Source organism: Crocuta crocuta, unplaced genomic scaffold (genome assembly GCF_008692635.1).
Source record: "Crocuta crocuta isolate KB4526 unplaced genomic scaffold, BGI_CrCroc_1.0 scaffold69-1, whole genome shotgun sequence".
Taxonomy (NCBI): Eukaryota; Metazoa; Chordata; class Mammalia; order Carnivora; family Hyaenidae; genus Crocuta; species Crocuta crocuta.
In genome coordinates this window covers 1,200,583-1,217,598 of record NW_027551577.1, presented here as the reverse complement: position 1 = coordinate 1,217,598, position 17,016 = coordinate 1,200,583, and the positions used below count along the sequence as shown (strand labels likewise).

Here is a 17,016-nt window from a genome sequence, read left to right as displayed (position 1 = left end):
ATGGCAGGGCTGTGCCTTTCGGACTCGCCTTGCCTTGGTTTGCCCATCTGTGATGTGGGTGGGTGGGGGCGTGTATCTTGGGGAAGGAGGGGAGGGCCTCAGTCTGGGGTCTGGAGAGCTGCTGGGAATCGGGANTGTGGAGAGCCAGCCGAGGCAGGAGGGACCCCTCTTGAGTAGGAGAAGGTAAGCTGAAGCAGAGGATGGCCTCCGGTGGCCTGGGGTGGGCTCCTCTGCTCTGCCCACTGTGGCCAGTCAGGAGGGGCAGCTCCAAGGTCATGGGGGTGTGCAGGCCTCACCCTGTCCTCACCTTCCTGGCCTCCTGACCTTGCCTGTTGCCGGCTCTTCTTGCCTCCGTCCCTGTACTTTCCCCAGAACTTTTCCTGTATGGCTCTTACTACCTGAGACGACACCTCCTCCGGCAGTTCTGGGACCGCAGCTGAGGTCAGGGGTCAGTCTGCAGTCAGGGACAGGGTCCTGCTTGTGTTTGGGCCTCAGCCCCGACTGGGGCACCTAAAGCAGCAGCAAGATTTTAGAGCTCTGATGCTGATGTCTGACACACAGTGTGGGCAGGGAGCCGAAGAAGGTTCTAGAGCCAAGGTCTGACATACAGCTTCTCTTGCAGCTGCAGCCGGAGCAACTGGACTGCGGGGCTGCCCACCTGCAGCACCCGCTGTCTGTCCTGCAGCCCCTGAAGGCCACGCCCGTGTTCCGGGCCCCGGGCCTCTCCTCCGTGGCCGTGGCCAGCGTCAGCAACTACACAGTGGTCTTCCTGGGCACAGTCACTGGGCGGCTGCTCAAGGTAGGGCTGGGGGGTCAGGGTGGGGAGCCTGCAGGGGTGGAGGGGGGGAGGCTGAGCCTGGGTAGGCTGCACAGGCGGCCTCTACAGCTCTAATAGCAACCTTCGTTCTCTCTGGTTTGCCTGGTACCATACGGTTTACAAAGCAGTTTTCACATCTGTGTCTTCTACTCTTGCTCATAATGCAAAGTGCTTGTCCTGCAGAGGAGGGAGGCCCAGCCTGAGAGGGCACCCTTCTCTCTGCTCTTTAGGACTTGGGCTTTGAAGCAGAGGTATCTGAGTTCAAGTCTCTCCAGGCTCTGCCCCTTGCTGGCTACTTGACGTTGGGCAATGCACTTTGTTTCTCTGGGCCTCAGTTTCCTCCTCTAGGGAGGGTTGTAAGCCCTGGCTCATGAGACTGTTGTTAGGCCTTGCTGGCGGAGGCCACAGTCTGCCAGATGGGGGCCCTCATTGCTGCCCCCCCCCCACCTGGCTGGCTGCCGTCCGAAAACCTCCCTGACCAAGATAACTGGTTTTGGGGAGTATTAATGCCTGGCCCCGAGATTCCTGGAGCTGGGAAGGGTGAGCGGCCTCTGGTGTCCCCACCACAGGGTTGGAAGGACTTTCCGGGGCCGGGGCAGGGCCCCCAGGTGAAGGCCTGGGCTGGCCTCCTCCCAGCCACCTCCCACCCCTGCCTGTCAGGAAAGTCAGCTGCCTGGCACAGCTCCGGCGTGTGCCAGGCCCAGCCTCACCGATTCAGATCTGATAACTCAATTCCGTCAGCTGCCTGGGGGGCCGCCACAGGCCGGGGGTAGGCTGGGGACTGGAGCCCTGGCCGCCTGGACCCAGGACCTTAGCTGACCCGCTAGCAGTGGCGGGGAGGTGCAGGTGTGGGAGCAGGGAGCGGACGGGGGGCATCCTTCTCAGCCCCCGAAACCCCAGTGAGGGTCCTTAGGCAGTGAGACTCATATTTTGAGGTCAGATATGTGGATTTGGATCCTGGCTCTGCTGGTCCCAGCTGTGTGGCCTGGGTGTGGCTGCTTCTCACCCTGAGCCTCAGTTTCCTCATCTGGCATGAAGGAAATGAGCTGGGCCATCCCAGGCTGTGGTCAGATCTGCTGTGCCCTGTGAGGCAGGTAGTGCCAGGATTCCCATTTCCCAGATGAGGACACTGAACCTCAAAGAGGGGGAATTACTGCCCAGAGTCACACAGTGAGAGCTGGGCCAGCGGCCATGACCCCTCATCCCAGACCTCTTTACCCACCACCCTGCGCTGTGCACCGCCTTCTCCCTCTGGGCCTTCCCTGCTCGGGGATAAGATCACAGCACCTAGCCCAGGCGCTGGAGCACTGTCAGTGCTCAATAGATGTTTCAAGGAGTGGAAATAAACCAAGTGTCTGCCGGGTGCCTGGGGCAGGTCGGAGACTGAGCAAGGGCCAAGCTGCTGGGCAGACTCTACCAGAGGCCACCTGGGACAGGTGATGTCTTGGGCTGAAACAGAGCCTGTGGGAGCCTGGGTGTGTGGAGGGCACTTGAGAAACTCTTCCAGAGGAGGCCCTGGGAGGACAGATCCCGGCCGAAAGGGGAGGAAGAGAAATACTCCAGTGGGGAGCATGGTGTGGAGAAAGGCCTACAGGCTGCAATGCCTGTGTTGGGTTGAATGGGTGGAAGTGAGCCTGGTGGAGTAAACTGGGGTTGGTTGTCGGGGCCTTGAATACCAGAACAAGTTTGTTCCATAAGCAGGCGGGAGCTGCCGAAGGGTTGGAGCCTACAGAGGAGGCCAAGCAAGTTGGAAGCCCAGGGAGACAGCTAGACCTCTGGTCACAAGTCAGGGCCTGGCGGGGCCTTAGACAAGGCGGTGGGTTGGAAACGTGAGGGACCAGCTAAAAAAGAACGAAGTTTGATGGGGCTCTGGTGGCCACTGTCTGTTCTCAGTGGGATGTGCAGAGGGGCTCTCAGGGCCAGAGAAGCTTCCAGGCCTCAGCTGGCCCTGGGCTTCCTCCTGTCAGGACCATAGACCCCACCCTCTAGCCTTGTCCTTTGACTGTGGGGTCAGACAGGCCTGGGCTTGCATTGTGACCCCGAAGTGTCTTCATTTTATGACTCTCACCAAGTCTGTAGCCTCTCTGGGCCTCTGACTCCTCATCTGTGAAATGGGCATAAGAGGGGACGAATGAGGAGTGTGGCTCCCTCCGCACGTGGCAGGCATCTTCTCCACTTGTGCTTCCCATGGTCCTGAGGGGCAGGTGCCATCATTGGTCCCATCAGTCAGGAAGCCAAGGCTCCCAGAGAGGTGGCGACAGCCTGTATGTTTGTTCCGAACCTAAATGTCAAAGCTGGAATTCAAACCCACATCCCTGCTCTGAGGCGTGATGCCAGATTGCTGCCCTGAGCATCTTTTCTAAACCGTAAAGCCTGGAGTTGTTCCCAGGGCTGGACGAGTTGGAGAAGATCAATCAGGGAGGGAGTTCCCGGCGGGGCCACAGCAGAGGCAAAGGTGTGGATGCCAAACCCGCTGCCCCCCTTACCTGTCCGTGATTTCCCACCAGTCCCAGCAGGCCTATGAGAGAATGAGGCTGAGACCCCAAGCCTGAGACAGGTCCCCGCTTCCAGGGGCACCCCCCCGTCACCCTGACGCCACCCCCAACCCCCCGCAGATCAACCTGAACGAGAGCATGCAGGTGGTGAGCAGGCGGGTGGTGACGGTGGCCTACGGGGAGCCTGTGCACCACGTCATGCAGTTTGACCCAGCAGACCCTGGTTACCTTTATCTGATGACGTCCCACCAGGTAAGGCGGAGCCCGGGGACAGGGCCCTAGGACTTGCCGGCTTTCTTCCCCTCTACCGCCCAGCAGGAGCACCACTGTCCCCTCCTACCCCCTCCCAGGGAACGCACCACCTGGCAGGGAAGCCCCATTTCCCCACCTTTCCCCTGTTGAACAGCCCCCTGTGGCCCCTGCCATTGCCGATTCCCTCGCCTCTGCTTCCAGATGGCCAGGGTAAAAGTCGCTGCCTGTGCCGTGCACACCACCTGCGGGGACTGCGTGGGTGCCGCGGACGCCTACTGTGGCTGGTGTGCCCTGGAGACGCGGTGAGGCTCCGGGGGCGGGGGCCGGGCCGCNGACCTGTGCCGCCCGCTCCAGGTGCACCCTGCAGCGGGACTGCGCCAACTCCAGCCAGCAGCACTTCTGGACCAGCGCCAGCGAGGGCCCCGGCCGCTGTCCTGCCATGACCGTCCTGCCTGCAGAGATCGACGTGCACCAGGAGTATCCAGTGAGTCACGGGGGAGTCGGGACTCAGCTCGGGGTGGGGAGGGGTCCCAGGGTGGGAAGCTGCCCTTCACCTGGCCTCCAAGCCCTGTGAGGAAGGGACTCCTGCCCCCGGTGCCCCAGGGACCTGGGGGCAAGGAGCGAGAATGACTGGGCTTTGCTGAGCACTTGCTGAGTGCTGGCACTTGCCGTGTGCCTGATGCCCTGTTAGTGCTCCTACAACTCTATGAAGTCGATGCTCTGAACATCCCCATTTTTCAGATGAGGAAATCGAGGCACAGAGAGGTAAAGTGACTTGCTCGTGGTCATGCAGCTAGGGAGTAGCAGAGCTGGGATTTGAGCTCAATGTGGGGCAGGATCCAGACTCTCAGGAGGGAGGGGTCGAGTTGGAGGATACAAGGAGAGTAGTCCCGACCCCCTACCTCTTCCCAGGCCCAGTACAGGGAGGGGGCAGAGGGACCACCAAGGGCCAGGCTGCTATTTCTTGTGCTCAGAAACAGATCAGATGCACCTGCAATGTGGAGGTGCATCTGCGTCGCCTGAGCTCAGGAGGGCCCAGAGCTGCCACGGCCCCCTCCCTGCCCACAGCAGGCGGTCTGGGGAGGGCTGAGGGCAGATAGCCTGGGCCCCACTCAGCCCTGCCCCGGTGACCTCTCTGAGGCTGGCTGTCCTCATCTATCAGCAGGGGGAGATAGATGGCGGTTCTAATGGGCCAGATGGGGTCTGGGGCTCCTCTGCACCCCTGTCCCCATTATTATACATCACAGAGCCCTTCACAGGCCTGAGATCCTCAGGCAGACAGGGCATGGGTTTGTCCATCCATCCGTTCATTTATTCATTCATCAAATATATTACTGAGCACCTACTATGTGCTGAGAACAGTTCTAGACTCTGGGGACACAGCAGTGAACACGACAGGAAAAGTCCTGGTCCTTGAGCAGCTGTGGAGCGAGAGAATGCGCAAGATAGGGTAGCAAGATGGGGGAAAGCGCTGTGGGGAAAAAGGAAGCAGAAGAGAGAGAGAGGTGGGGAATGAGTGGCGGGAATGTCGAGATTTTAGATGAGGTTGGAGCTGGGCTCATGGTGCAGATGTTGCATTTGAGCAAAGATACGAAGTAGGTGAGTCGGGGGCGGGGGGTATCTGGGAAGAGTGCTCCGGGCAAAAGGAACCACCAGTGCAGAGGCACTGAGGTGAGAACAGATTGGTAGATTTGAGAGAATATTAGGCGGTGAGGTCCGAAAAGACGCAGGCACCAGATCATGCGAAGCCTCCTCGACTACTGTAAGGTGGTCAGTTTCATTTTGCAGATGGGGAAACGGAGGCCTCGTGAGCCCCGTGTGGGATATTAGCCCTCTGGCCTGGAGTCCTGGCCACCTGTCACCCCTCGTCCCAGGGTCGCTAGGGTGGGGGCGGAGCCCTGAGGGGGAAGGCCTGCCCAGCCCCCTCCAAGCTGAGGGTCCCTGGCCCCCAGGGCATGATCCTGCAGGTCTCGGGCAGCCTGCCTAGCCTCAGCGGCACGGACATGACCTGTGACTATGGGAACGACATCCGCACTGTGGCCCGGGTCCCGGGCCCTGCCTTTGGCCACCAGATCGCCTACTGCAACCTCCTGCCAAGGGACCAGTTCCCGCCCTTCCCGCCCCACCAGGGTAAGCACCTCGCTCACTGGGCTGTGAGTACAGCCCTGCAGGGGTGTGATGGTGGAATGTCAGGCGTGGGGGTCCGGGAGACTCCCTACCCCTTTGTCCTTCTCTCCCTCGTCCCCCTGGTCCATTCTAGATCACGTGATTGTTGAGATGTCCGTGAGGGTCAACGGGCGGAACATCGTCAGGGCCAACTTCACCATCTACGACTGCAGCCGCATCGGACAAGTGTACCCGCACGCAGCGTGAGTGGGTCGGGGGGCCTGCCTCCGGGGGGTGGGAGGAGGCTCAGGGAAGGGTCTCTGCTCTCAGGAAGGCCCTCGGAAGAAAAGCGGTGGTGTCCTAGAGGCTGGCGGGACCCTGGCTTGTTCACTTGCTGGCTCATTTATTGTGCACTAAACCCGTGTCACCCTTACCTGGCTTCTGTGGGCACTCAAGCTGCCGGGGCAGGGAGAAGCGCTTTGATTACACTTAACTGAGTCTCCTAAAGGCCCTGCTTGTCTCTTTCCTCCTTGCATGCCTCTCATAGCAGGGAGCTCACTATCTTACACAGTGCCCTATCCCCTGAGGTTGCAGGAGACCTTTCTCCCCTCTGCCGGGATCTGCCTCTCAGGTCCCCGTTCCTGGGGGTAGGGGTGAAGTGAGGGATGGGGAGCCAAGTGCCTGAGAGGCCCCTCGCCTTCCAGCTGCACCAGCTGCCTGTCGGCACAGTGGCCTTGTTTCTGGTGCGCCCAGCAGCATGCCTGTGTCTCCAACCAGTCACGGTGTGCGGCCTCACCAAATCCCACGGTAAGTTAGGCCTGGGGGGGTGCCCTCTGCCTGCTTCATTGCCTTTTTTTATTTTTATTTTTTTTTAATATGTTGAGAACATTTCCACATCATTACATTTTCTTCCTGGCACCAGATTTAACAGCTGCGCTGGGCTCATCACATAACAGCACGCTTAACCAATCCCCTGTCGCTGGACGGACCGATCACTTCCCGTTTCTCAGTTGTGCTCTAATATAGAGAGGGCGCGGTGTGCGTCCCTGCTTGTTCCCTGGAGACAAATTCCTAGAAATGGCACGTCAGGGTGAAGGCGTGGCAGTTATTTTTATGTCTTTAACTCAGCTGCCTCCAGGAAGCCTGAGCCAGTTCAAAGGCCCACCTGCAGTAGGAGGGCCCCTTTCTACACACCGTGTCAGCACTGACCAGTTTTAAATTTTACCTGTAACGTTTTCAGCACCTCTGTGGGATCAGGCACCCGTCCCTGAGGCCAGGAGATACCAGACTGGGACCTTGGATCCAAGCCCCTGTGGCTTGGAGCCCATGTTCTCCTTCCCCAGATCAGGAGTTGGTGGTGGGCCAGGTGGTACCGTGGCTCTCCTTGGGCCGCGGAGGTGAGCTGGCCTCAGGAACCACACACTCCCGTCGCTGTTGCCTATGCTGGTCCCTTGAGCTCCACAGGCTGATTCTCCGCTGGCCAGGATCCAGACCCCTCCCCGCTCCCCGGGTGCTGTGGGAGGGCTGCATTGAGTCAGTGACACCAGGGTGGGCATGGCGGGGAGACGTGGGGACTGTTGGGGGTGTACAAATGGAAATGCCGCATACCTTGCGGCTGGTTGGTTTCTGCGGCGCGTTCCCTTGCAAGGTGGCCTTCTCCCTTTGCCCAAAAAGGCTCTGAGGCCATCCTAGCCTTGTACCAGGGATGACCAAATGGGATTCCTGAGGCTTTGGCTGGGGTGGTCACACTCAGCCAGGTGGGATGGCTAGACTGGGGTGGGGGAGGGTGCCAAGGGTCCGAGACCTCAGCCCATCCCCTCTCAGACCTGGGTGCTGGACCCTGTGTCTTGTATCAGGGCTGTGAGGGGTCAGGGTGAGGCACTGAGTTGTGCCTGAGGCTCCTCTCCCCAGGAAGGGGATGTTCCTGCCCACTTTCCAGATGGGACAACTGAGGTAGCCAATATGGTCCTTGCATGCGTCCCAGGGAAGTGGCCCCAGTCCCCAGAGCATCTGAAGCCCCAGTGTCTGGGCCCAGAGAATCTCATCAGGAATCCCGCGAGCAGGTGCAGATCCGTGTGCAGAGGTGGAGGAGGGCTCTTTGGTCCACGCCTGGAATCCTCGTCTCTGCACCTCCTGCCTGAGCCCCTGAACTGCTTTGAAGAGGGCTGTCCCGGAGCTTACCTCAGCAAACGGACCCTTCTGGCCCTGGGAGAGAGAGCCGGTGGAGTCTGTGGGGCCAAACCGTAGGGGAGGCCCCCAGGCCCCTGCATTGGGATCTGGGCCAACCAGGACTCCTGCTCTTTTTTGGGGTCCCCGTCTTCCAGCCCCCCACCCAGGGATGGGTGCGTAGTTGGGGCTCAGTGAATGTGAATGTAAAGCATTCGTGCTGGTAGCCTGAGTGCTGTTGAGGAGGACCCACAGACTCAGCATTTTTTGGGCACCCTTTGTATGCCTGGGTCTGCACTAGGCCCTGGGAAGGATGCCCTCTCCATCATGAGCCAAGAGCCTGAGGTGTGAGTTGTGGCTGTGTGATCCTGGGCAAGCTACCCAACCTCTCTGTTGCCTGTTTCCTCATCTCCTATTTTACTTACCGCGTAATTGTCCATTTTACTACTATACAATGGCCTTGCATTGCCGTGCCGAGAATCTGGAATTGCATCTGTGATGCAACACCTCCATCTGTGGCACATAGTAGGTACTCATGAAAGGGCCACCATGCTTCTCAGGAGCTGGTGGCCACTTTGCCGGGTGGCCCAGGGGGCACTTCTCTGGGAGGGGCCCTGTGTGCAGGGTCCTGACAGATGCATAGAGCTCACCAGCCTGGAGGAGTGTCTGGGGCAGCACCCCATAACCCATCTCCCCCAGGTCTGCAGCTCTGGGAGCCGGGAGCTGGCGTGGGAGCACAGAGGGGTCTGTCTTAGAGGACTCTGGTGATCTAGCAGGAGAAGAGGCAGCCCCCTCCCCAGGCCCGCAGAAGTCTCTGACTGATACTCTAGGTGGCATTTATTTCCGTGTCAGCCCTGCGGGCGCCATGCTAGGTGGTAGGCAGGGGAGTCTGCATCCGCCTGCGCCCCTTGACAGCTGGGAGGAGATGGCAGGACTTGGGCCAGGCCAGAGAGGTGTCCCTGGGGAGGTGCTAGGGGCTGAGCCTCCTGTCACTGTCCCATTCCCTAGCGCAGAGGGAGGAAGTGGGGGGGGGGATGCCAGGAAGAGGGTGCAGGGTTTGGAGGAGGGGAGGAGAGGCGGGACGGCGGGCCCCTTCCTGGGGAGCCTGGCATGGATGCCACTGTGAAATTGCACTTCCTTAGGAGCCAGTGGGGAGAGTCGTTTGGTAGGAACAAGGGGCAGTGTGGGGGCTGGTGAGGGCATAGAACGGTGGAAAGGGACCGGGTGAGATGGGTTTAGGGTCTGGGCCAGCCGTGCTGGGTTGGGACACCACTTCTTGTATTTCAATGTGGGAGAGACAGCTAGAGGGTCTGTGAGTCCCAGTGTGGGGACAGGTGAGGCCCTCTGTGACACAGCACCTGCTGGGCTCCCGCCTGGGTTGATTGTGGCTCTGGGCACTGCTGACTCAGCATCTGTCCTGATTCCTCTGCCTGGAGTGTGGTCGATTGGCCAGGGCTTCCTGAGCCTGCAGGCTGTGCCCTGTGCTGCACTCGGGCAAAGAGGAGAAGCCACTCAGCCTCCTTCTGAGGTGTCGATGGCTTGGCTTGGATGGAACAGGAAGGCCCATGTCCTCTGGTTGCACTGGGGAACCCTAGTTCAAAGTAGCCTTGGCCCCAACAGAATTAACTGACTCATGTGAGTGTGAAATCTGGGGGGTGGCATCACCTTCAGGTATAGCTGGATCCAGGAGTTCCGACCATGTTGTCGGGGCTCCCTGCCCCTCTGCTTGGGCTTCGTGCTCAGACAGCCCTCCCCTCTGGGTAGCAAGTTGGCCTCTGCAGCTCCAGGCAGACTCCTGATTTCCTGGCAGCCCCAGCAAACAAGAAGAGCTTCTCTTTCCTATTGGTTCGACGGAAGTCCCCGAGCTGCCTGCTACTGGCTGCACTAGGGTCACGTACGCTCCCTGAACCAATTGCTAAGGCCGAGGCAGGCCTGGGACACCGGCCTATTCCTGGGGCTGGGGAATGGACTTAGTCTTCCCAAACCACAGGCCTGTGGGGGAAGTTCCCCAAAGGCCAAGCCAGACTTGGAGGCTGATGGTGGGGGATGGGGCCAGCAGCAGACACACCAGCTGGCCCTGGGCAGGGCTGGCCAACTCTGGGGAGGTACCGAAGGAGGGCAAAGGTGTGCCAGGCTTGGCTCCACTCTGTAGAATGGGTACAAGCACACAAAGCCATGGGATCATAGACAGGGATTAAGGAGAACGGGATGCTTCCACATCATTTGCTTGGCGGGGGGTCCCTCAGGCGGAGACTCCCCCTGCTCTGACCCTCACCCTACAGCCCCTCCTGTCGATAGCCTACCCACCAGCGGGGTGGCGCTGGGAGGCCAGAGCCACAGAGCCCCCAGCCAGCTGCAAGGCAGAACTGGCAGCAGCCATGAAAACTGATTGCAAACATGTGGGTTCCACTCCCTGAAATTCCATGGGGTTTATACACGAGGCCGCGCAAGACGGCGGCCCAGATGGCCAGGGGCGTGTGTGCGCGCACACTGAGCCGGACATGAGCTCCTCCCGCCCAGCCCCACAGAACAGTCAGCTCAGGCCCGGCCGTGTTGCTTCTCTGGCCAAGGCCTCTGTGAGCTGCACCAGGCACTGCCCCCGGGGGAACGGACCAGCCTGGCCCAGGTCTGTGGCCTGGCGGTCGGCGGGCAGTCTGGACACCTGGAGGCCTCGTGTGCTGCCCATTCCATCGTGGGCAAACTGCTCTGCTTCTCTGTGCCCCGATTTCCTCATCTGTAAAATGGGTATAATGATTATACTTAACTCAAAGGGTTGTTGGGAGTTAGGGTTTGGTGAGCGAATATGCTGTGGGGTGCGTAGAAGTGTCTGCAAGCACAGTGAGGGCTGTGTGAGCTGGTGACCGTCCCCGATATTGGCATGGTCACTGGCACCTTCCCAGGGTCCAGTGTTGTGTTGTGCTGAGCCCTGAGGTTCTCCTCGGGGAGCTCCCTGTCTGACTGACAGTAAGGAGAAAAGTCCCAGTGGGGCCTCCAAAGTCTATCCTTGGAGGCCTGTGCCCTGGCCGGCTGACCTCAAGGTCATTGTGTTTCCAAATCTGTTCCCAGTCAGACTTGAGCATGAGGAGAGCAGAGCAGGAAGCGCTCTGGGCCGGAAGGGTCAGCCTTTGGTATGGGTCTGGCAGCTGCAGGGCCCCTGGTCTCCCCTTCTCTCAGGGTCTCAGCAGGTCAGGCTCAGTGTGAGGAGGCAGGACATGGCCCCCCAGGGCCCTCAGGTCTGCATGTTTGTTTATTTTTGAGAGAGAGAGTGTGTGCTAGCGTGCACGAGTGGGGGAGGGGCAGAGAGAGAGAGGCAGAGGCAGAGGATCTGAAGCAGACAGCAGAGAGCCTGACGGGAGCTCGAACTCATGAGTCATGAGATGATGTCCTGAGCCAAAGTCGGATGCTTAGCTGACTGAGCCACCCAGGCGCCCCTAACTGCTTTCCTTTTTTTTTTTTTTAATGTTTGTTTATTTTGAGGGAGACAGAGAGTGGGCCAGGGGCAGAGAGAGGGGGACAGAGGGTCCAAGCACAGTGAGCTGACAGCAGTGAGCCCAATGTGGGGCTCAAACTCATGAACCGAGCCGTGAGATCATGACCTGAGCCAAAGTCAGACATTCAACCGGCTGAGCCACCCAGGGGCCCCTAACTTCTTTCCTTTTCTGAAGTGGCCCCTGCACCCCTACAGCCTCAGTGGCTGTACTGCCAACATGAGAACACTGATGCCCAGGCCTGCCTGGGACTCGCTGGGGGCTGGTGCGTCTGCCCGGAGGCTGGGACGCTCACCTGCAGAAGTGGGGAGGGGTGTGGAGCCTCGTGGTCCCCAGGTCTTCGTAGCCCATTTCCCGTGGGCTGTCCAGAAGTTTGGAGTTTCTTTTTTCTGAATCATTTAACACGTGTCACCCTGGAAACCGCATTTCAGAGCTGGGCTTAGTCTCAGAGAATGGGTGCGGCCCCTCATTTTATAGTTGGGAAAGATGAGGCCCAGAGATGGGGAGGGGGCCCTGTCCTCAGTCCCAGCCCCCTGACCTCCTCTGCAAGATATGCCCTGGAGCAACCGCGGCGGGACTGGCTCCGTCACGGGGCAGCTTACATCATCGCGGTGACTCAGTTTCATCATCTGTAAAATGGGGCTGATAAAACCTGCCTGTAGGCTTGTCATGAGGGTCAAAGGAGACGGTGTGTGGGAGGCATGAGGCACATTGCCCTCAGGGGTGGCGGCGGCTGTGATTTTATTACTGGTGCTTTCTCACTGTGCAGGCTGCAATAGGAGGCTGGCATGGCCGTGAACCCCGACTCTTCTGAAATGCTCCCGCATCCCCCTCACCCCTTGTGTTTTGCCCGCAGAGCCCTCAGGACTGCCCGCAGGTCCTGCCCTCACGCCTGGCACCCATGCCCACAGGCAGCTCACAGAGCATCCCGGTGCTTCTGGCCAACGCTGCCTTCCAGGTAGGTGGAGGCAGGGGCCCGTTCCGGGTGGGGTCCGTGCTCTGGGCCCGCCACCCACACCTCAGTTCATTCCTCTGAGCCACTAGGTTGTGTCTGAGAAAGCCCCACTGTGGGTGCCAGGGGAGGAGGAAAGGGAAGTGGATGGTGAGGCCCCAGCCCCAGGGTGGGCACTGTCCGTGTCCCAGCGGCCCCACCCCCGGGCTGAGTGGCGATTCTGCACACACTTCCTCAGTTCACGTCTGACGCGTGTCACCTGAGGCACGTCCAGAGAGCCCCCGTGCTGCTGTCTTCCCATTATCCAGATAGGGAAAATGAGACCCAGAAAGGGGAAGTAGGTGACTCTAGGTGCACAGCATATGGCTGGACTTGCACCCTAGCCCTGGACTCCCGAGAGAGTGCTCCCCACTACAGCCTGCCCTCACCCCCTCACCCACACACTGGGAGGAGGAGATTCAGCTCCTTTCTGGGTCCCTCCTGGAAGAGCATCTCGGGTGGGAAGCGTTGACGAGTTCTGGAAGTGTGCCAGCCGTCCCCCTCCCCAGCTCCTGGGGACTCACCATCTGTTGCTTCTGAGGGGGAGCGGAGGCCTGTGACAGCTGTCACACGTGGGGGCCACGTGCCGGGCATCTGGGATGCGCCAGGCTGCCGGGTAGCTGAGGCTGGAGCTCTGGGAGGGGCGGGTGCCCTCAGCCCTCAGACTCCCCCCTGCAGGGCTTTGAGCAGAGCCTCAGGAGGGTGGAGGGGCCTGGGCTGGTGCTGGGGGGGCAGTGCTTCTCCCTGGGGCCACAGGAGCCCGGTGTGGGGAGCCCTGGGCTCAGGTCCCGTAGCCGGGAGGCACGTGTCTGCCCTCACTGTGCCTCAGTGATCCTGGCCCTCCTGGCCCTGGGCCTGCTTCCAGAACACGAACGGCGGGAACGGGCAGAGCCCCCTGCCTGTTTGCTGAGCCCCTACCCTGGGGAGCCTCAGGACACGCTGGGCCTGCCGTCCCCGTCCCGAGTGGCCGGGGCCTGAGCTGACCCCCTCCCGGCTCCCTGTCAGTAGCCACCTTCCTGTGTCAGCACCAGGGGAGAGGGGACAGGCTGGGGGGAGGGGTGCGCTGACCTGCTTTCTCCTCAGGGTGTTACATGCGCTAACGACAGAGCCATAAACAGGAAGTCCTGCCACGAGGCCAGACTAACACACGCGAAACCTGAGTTCAGTCAGCAAGTATTTATCAGTACTGTTCCCTGGAGGCCTGTGCTCGGCAAGATAAGATGGGAGTTGGGCCCTGTTTCTTTAGTCAACAAACATTCATTGAGTACCTCCTACATACTAACAGCCAGCCTATATTAGCTGCCCACAGTGTGCAGCCCACTAAAGATACATGATCTGCAGTTTCCCCAGCAACCTTGCAGGGTAGGAAAGTGTGTTTCCCTTGCGAAATTTAGGAAACCAAGGCTCAGAGAGGAGAGCCGCCTGCACAGGGGTGTACAGGTAGGAAGTACCAGAGGGTGGGATTCAAACTGATGGGACCTGAGCCCTTTCACTGCCACCCGCTGCCCTTGGAGATGTCACAGGGGCTGAGGCCCAGCCTTAGGCCTTCCCAGTGGGCGGGAAGACCAGTGTACAAAGAGCATGGGCAGCGGGAGAAGAGTGGTCCTCAACATATGAGGGGTGGTTAGGAGCTTCCTAGAGCCCCTAACATGCACCCAAATATTTGTTGCTAAATGAGTGAATGGATGATCAAATGAGGGGCACCCACCTAATTTCAGGGGGGGCTCTGGGGAGTCTTTCGAACAGGGGGCAATTTGAGCTGGATTTTGAAGGCTGTGTCATGTTCTGCTGGGCAGCTAAGGCAGAGACAAGTTGTTTAGGGAGGAGGAATGGTATGGGCAAAGGCCCAGGGGCAGGGCAGCCTGTGCCATGTGAAAGGGTGTCCCGCTATGGCTGGGGCATCGGCCTTGGGCAACAGAGGTGGGGGGCAGTTAGAGTTAAAGAGCAGGTGGGAACTCACTGGATGAACCTTGAATNGGGGGGGGGGGGGGGGGGGGTGTCCGTGAGGGTTTCAGTGGCACGGAGAGCCCGAGGCCGGGTTCTAGGTGGTCGTGTACCCCTTGCCTCCCTCCTTCCGACACTGGACTTGAAGGCCAGGAGGGACATTCTGGAGGGCAGGGGCCTGATAGAAGGGCTCAGCCCACTCCTCTGGGCAGCAGCCCATGAAGTCCTGATGGAGTTGGAGGGCAGTGGGTGCTGATCTGTGTCTCCTCGGCAACCCTGTTTCTCCCAGGGTGCAGCCCTGGAATGTAGCTTTGGGCCCGAGGAGATCTTTGAAGCCGTATGGATAAATGAGTCTGCTGTACACTGCAGCCAGGTGGTGGGAAGTGGTGTGGCTNACCCCTCCCTTCCTACCTTGTCCCCTCCTCCTTTCCATCCCCTTATCCTCAACAGCCCTGCCCTCTTCTGTCTCCATGACTTCCACCCCCCCCACCAGCAGAGACCGAGCCACCCGCACACCCCTCATGCTCTTTCTTGTCCTTCCGCAGCTGCACACGACCCAGAAGAGCCAGATGTTTGCACTCAGCCTCCAACTAAAGGGGCAGCCAGCCCGATTCCTGGACAGCCCTGACCCCATAACAGGTGGGAGCCCCTGCATACCCCCTGTGGCCACAGGGGATTCAGCCCTAATGGGTGGGGCTCTACCTTGGGAGACTTATCCAGTGCTTGCCGCGCCGTCACAGATATCCCACCCTGTTTTTCCCTAACGCCCAGGGTCTCGGATCCCAGCCTGGCTGTTCTGTACCTGGTCACTCGGTACTTACTGAGCGGCTGCTGTGGGCCAGACGCCTCTACGCCGATGGCCGCGCAGCCTCAGGCACTTGCTTGGCCTTCCCTTTCTGAGCCTCATCACCCCCGTGTGACATGAGGTGCAGGCCCTGTTACAGAAGGCTTGGTGACGGTTTGCTGGGACCATGCATACAGATGTCACAGTTGTCTGGGGCACACTTGGCACCCCCAAATGGCGATCGGTGTCATCACTGTTCTTACACATCTTGAATCAATTCTCTAAGAGTTTATGGGGAGCCTCCGATATCCCTAGTGGACATGGGGGCCCCCCACATCCCCATCATGGAGGGGTGAAGAGCCCCCCTGCTATACTCCTGCTTGGGCTTCTTGGAGGGTCTGAGGCCCTGGTGCCCACATGGCCCAGTGAGTCCCCAGAATCCCCGAGCCCCACTGGTGGGTAAACAGACCACCCAGGCCTGGGTGTGCATCTCGGGCCTGCCACTCACAGGCTCTGTGACCTTGGGCAAGTCATTGCTCCCCTCTGAGCCTCAGTCTCTTACCTGTCAAGTGGGGCTAATAAAGAGCTCCCACCCGGGAGAATCATGGCGAGGACAGATATACTGCTGTGGCTGCTCTGTGCTCAGCAGAGGCCCTGGGGGTGGTGGTGCGTGAATGCAGAGGGCAGTGGGGACGGGGTGCTGACCCACGTGGTGTCCGTGTCTCTCCCAGTGGAGGTCTATAACTGCGCCATGGGCAGCCCCGACTGCTCCCAGTGCCTGGGCCGGGAGGACCTGGGACACCTGTGCGTGTGGAGTGACGGCTGTCGCCTGCGAGGGCCCCTGCAGCCCCTGCCCGGCGCCTGCCCCGCCCCCGAGATCCGCACGGTGAGCACCCCCAGGCCTACACGTGCCGCACACAGCACCCCACATGGGCTCTCAGACCTGTGACGCGTGTCTGGCGCATGCATGCAGTATCCCCTAGGGAGTGCCCGCTGGGTGCCAGGCCCCTGGGTGCTGGAGAGGCAGCACTGAACAGGCATTGTGCCACGCCCAGTGCGGAGCTAATGTTTAGTGGGGGAGGAGGGGGGGCAGCAATAAGTGAGGAACTAAATAATTTATATATAGGAGGTGATAAGTGCTGTGGAGAAAAATCGAATGAAGCAGGGAGTCTGGGCTGGAAGGGACACTGGAGCTAGTCTCTAGTTGTGTTTCTTTTAATGTTTATTTTTGAAAGAGAGAGAAAGAGAGCAAGCAAGGGAGGGGGTGGGGGGGACGGAGCATCTGAAGCGGGCTCCGTGCTGACAGCAGACAGCCCCATGCGGAGCTTGAACCCACAAACCGTGAGGTCCTGACCCGAGCCGAAGTCGGACGCTTAACTGACAGAGCCGCCCAGGCTCCCGGGTGGGGAGGTCCGGGAAACCTTGCTGATGTCAAGCCTGAGTTTTAGCGAAGAAAAAGTCTGGTGGAAGGATTCTCGTTGGCCCTGACCCAGTCAGCTCTGGCTGGGATGCAGGATCACGTGGTCAGACAGGGCCACTGGGAGCACGCCGCGCTGTCCCCGGGAGCAACCCCCCACTCCCATCCCCAGACCCATGTGGGCTCAGTACCGCACACGCACATCCTCACTGGCAGCGCCGGTGACCTGTCCGGCCAGCAGCGGTCCCACCCCTCAGGGCCTCCGCACCCCCTCCTCCCCCCCGGGTGTGCACAGCAGCAGACCGTGGGGAAGATGCTGACACCCTGAGCCTCAGAACTTCATTCGTCCTCTGGTGACCTGGCAGATTGAGCCCCTGAGTGGCCCCTTGGATGGTGGGACCCTGTTGACCATCCGAGGCAGGAACCTAGGCCGGCGGCTTAGTGACGTGGCCCGTGGTGTGTGGATTGGCAGCGTGGCCTGTGAGCCCCTGGCGGACAGATACACGGTGTCGGAGGAGTGAGTAGTGGTGGTCCCCAGGGCTGTTCTGAATGACCT

At 60.0% G+C, this 17,016-nt stretch overlaps 1 protein-coding gene across 1 annotated transcript in view; it reads left to right on the top strand.

Annotated features, from left to right (window-relative positions):
- The window catches only part of PLXND1 (plexin D1), a 56,948-nt gene that overhangs the window by 18,776 nt on the left and 21,156 nt on the right, over positions 1 to 17,016 (top strand). Inside the window, exons 3-14 of the mRNA XM_077751635.1 lie at positions 623 to 799; positions 3,433 to 3,564; positions 3,766 to 3,866; positions 3,919 to 4,048; positions 5,517 to 5,694; positions 5,825 to 5,933; positions 6,375 to 6,477; positions 12,181 to 12,282; positions 14,549 to 14,638; positions 14,805 to 14,898; positions 15,775 to 15,929; positions 16,826 to 16,977. Of these exons, the coding sequence (XP_077607761.1) occupies positions 623 to 799; positions 3,433 to 3,564; positions 3,766 to 3,866; positions 3,919 to 4,048; positions 5,517 to 5,694; positions 5,825 to 5,933; positions 6,375 to 6,477; positions 12,181 to 12,282; positions 14,549 to 14,638; positions 14,805 to 14,898; positions 15,775 to 15,929; positions 16,826 to 16,977 (1,523 nt within the window). The remainder of the gene's footprint in view (positions 1 to 622; positions 800 to 3,432; positions 3,565 to 3,765; positions 3,867 to 3,918; positions 4,049 to 5,516; positions 5,695 to 5,824; positions 5,934 to 6,374; positions 6,478 to 12,180; positions 12,283 to 14,548; positions 14,639 to 14,804; positions 14,899 to 15,774; positions 15,930 to 16,825; positions 16,978 to 17,016) is intronic.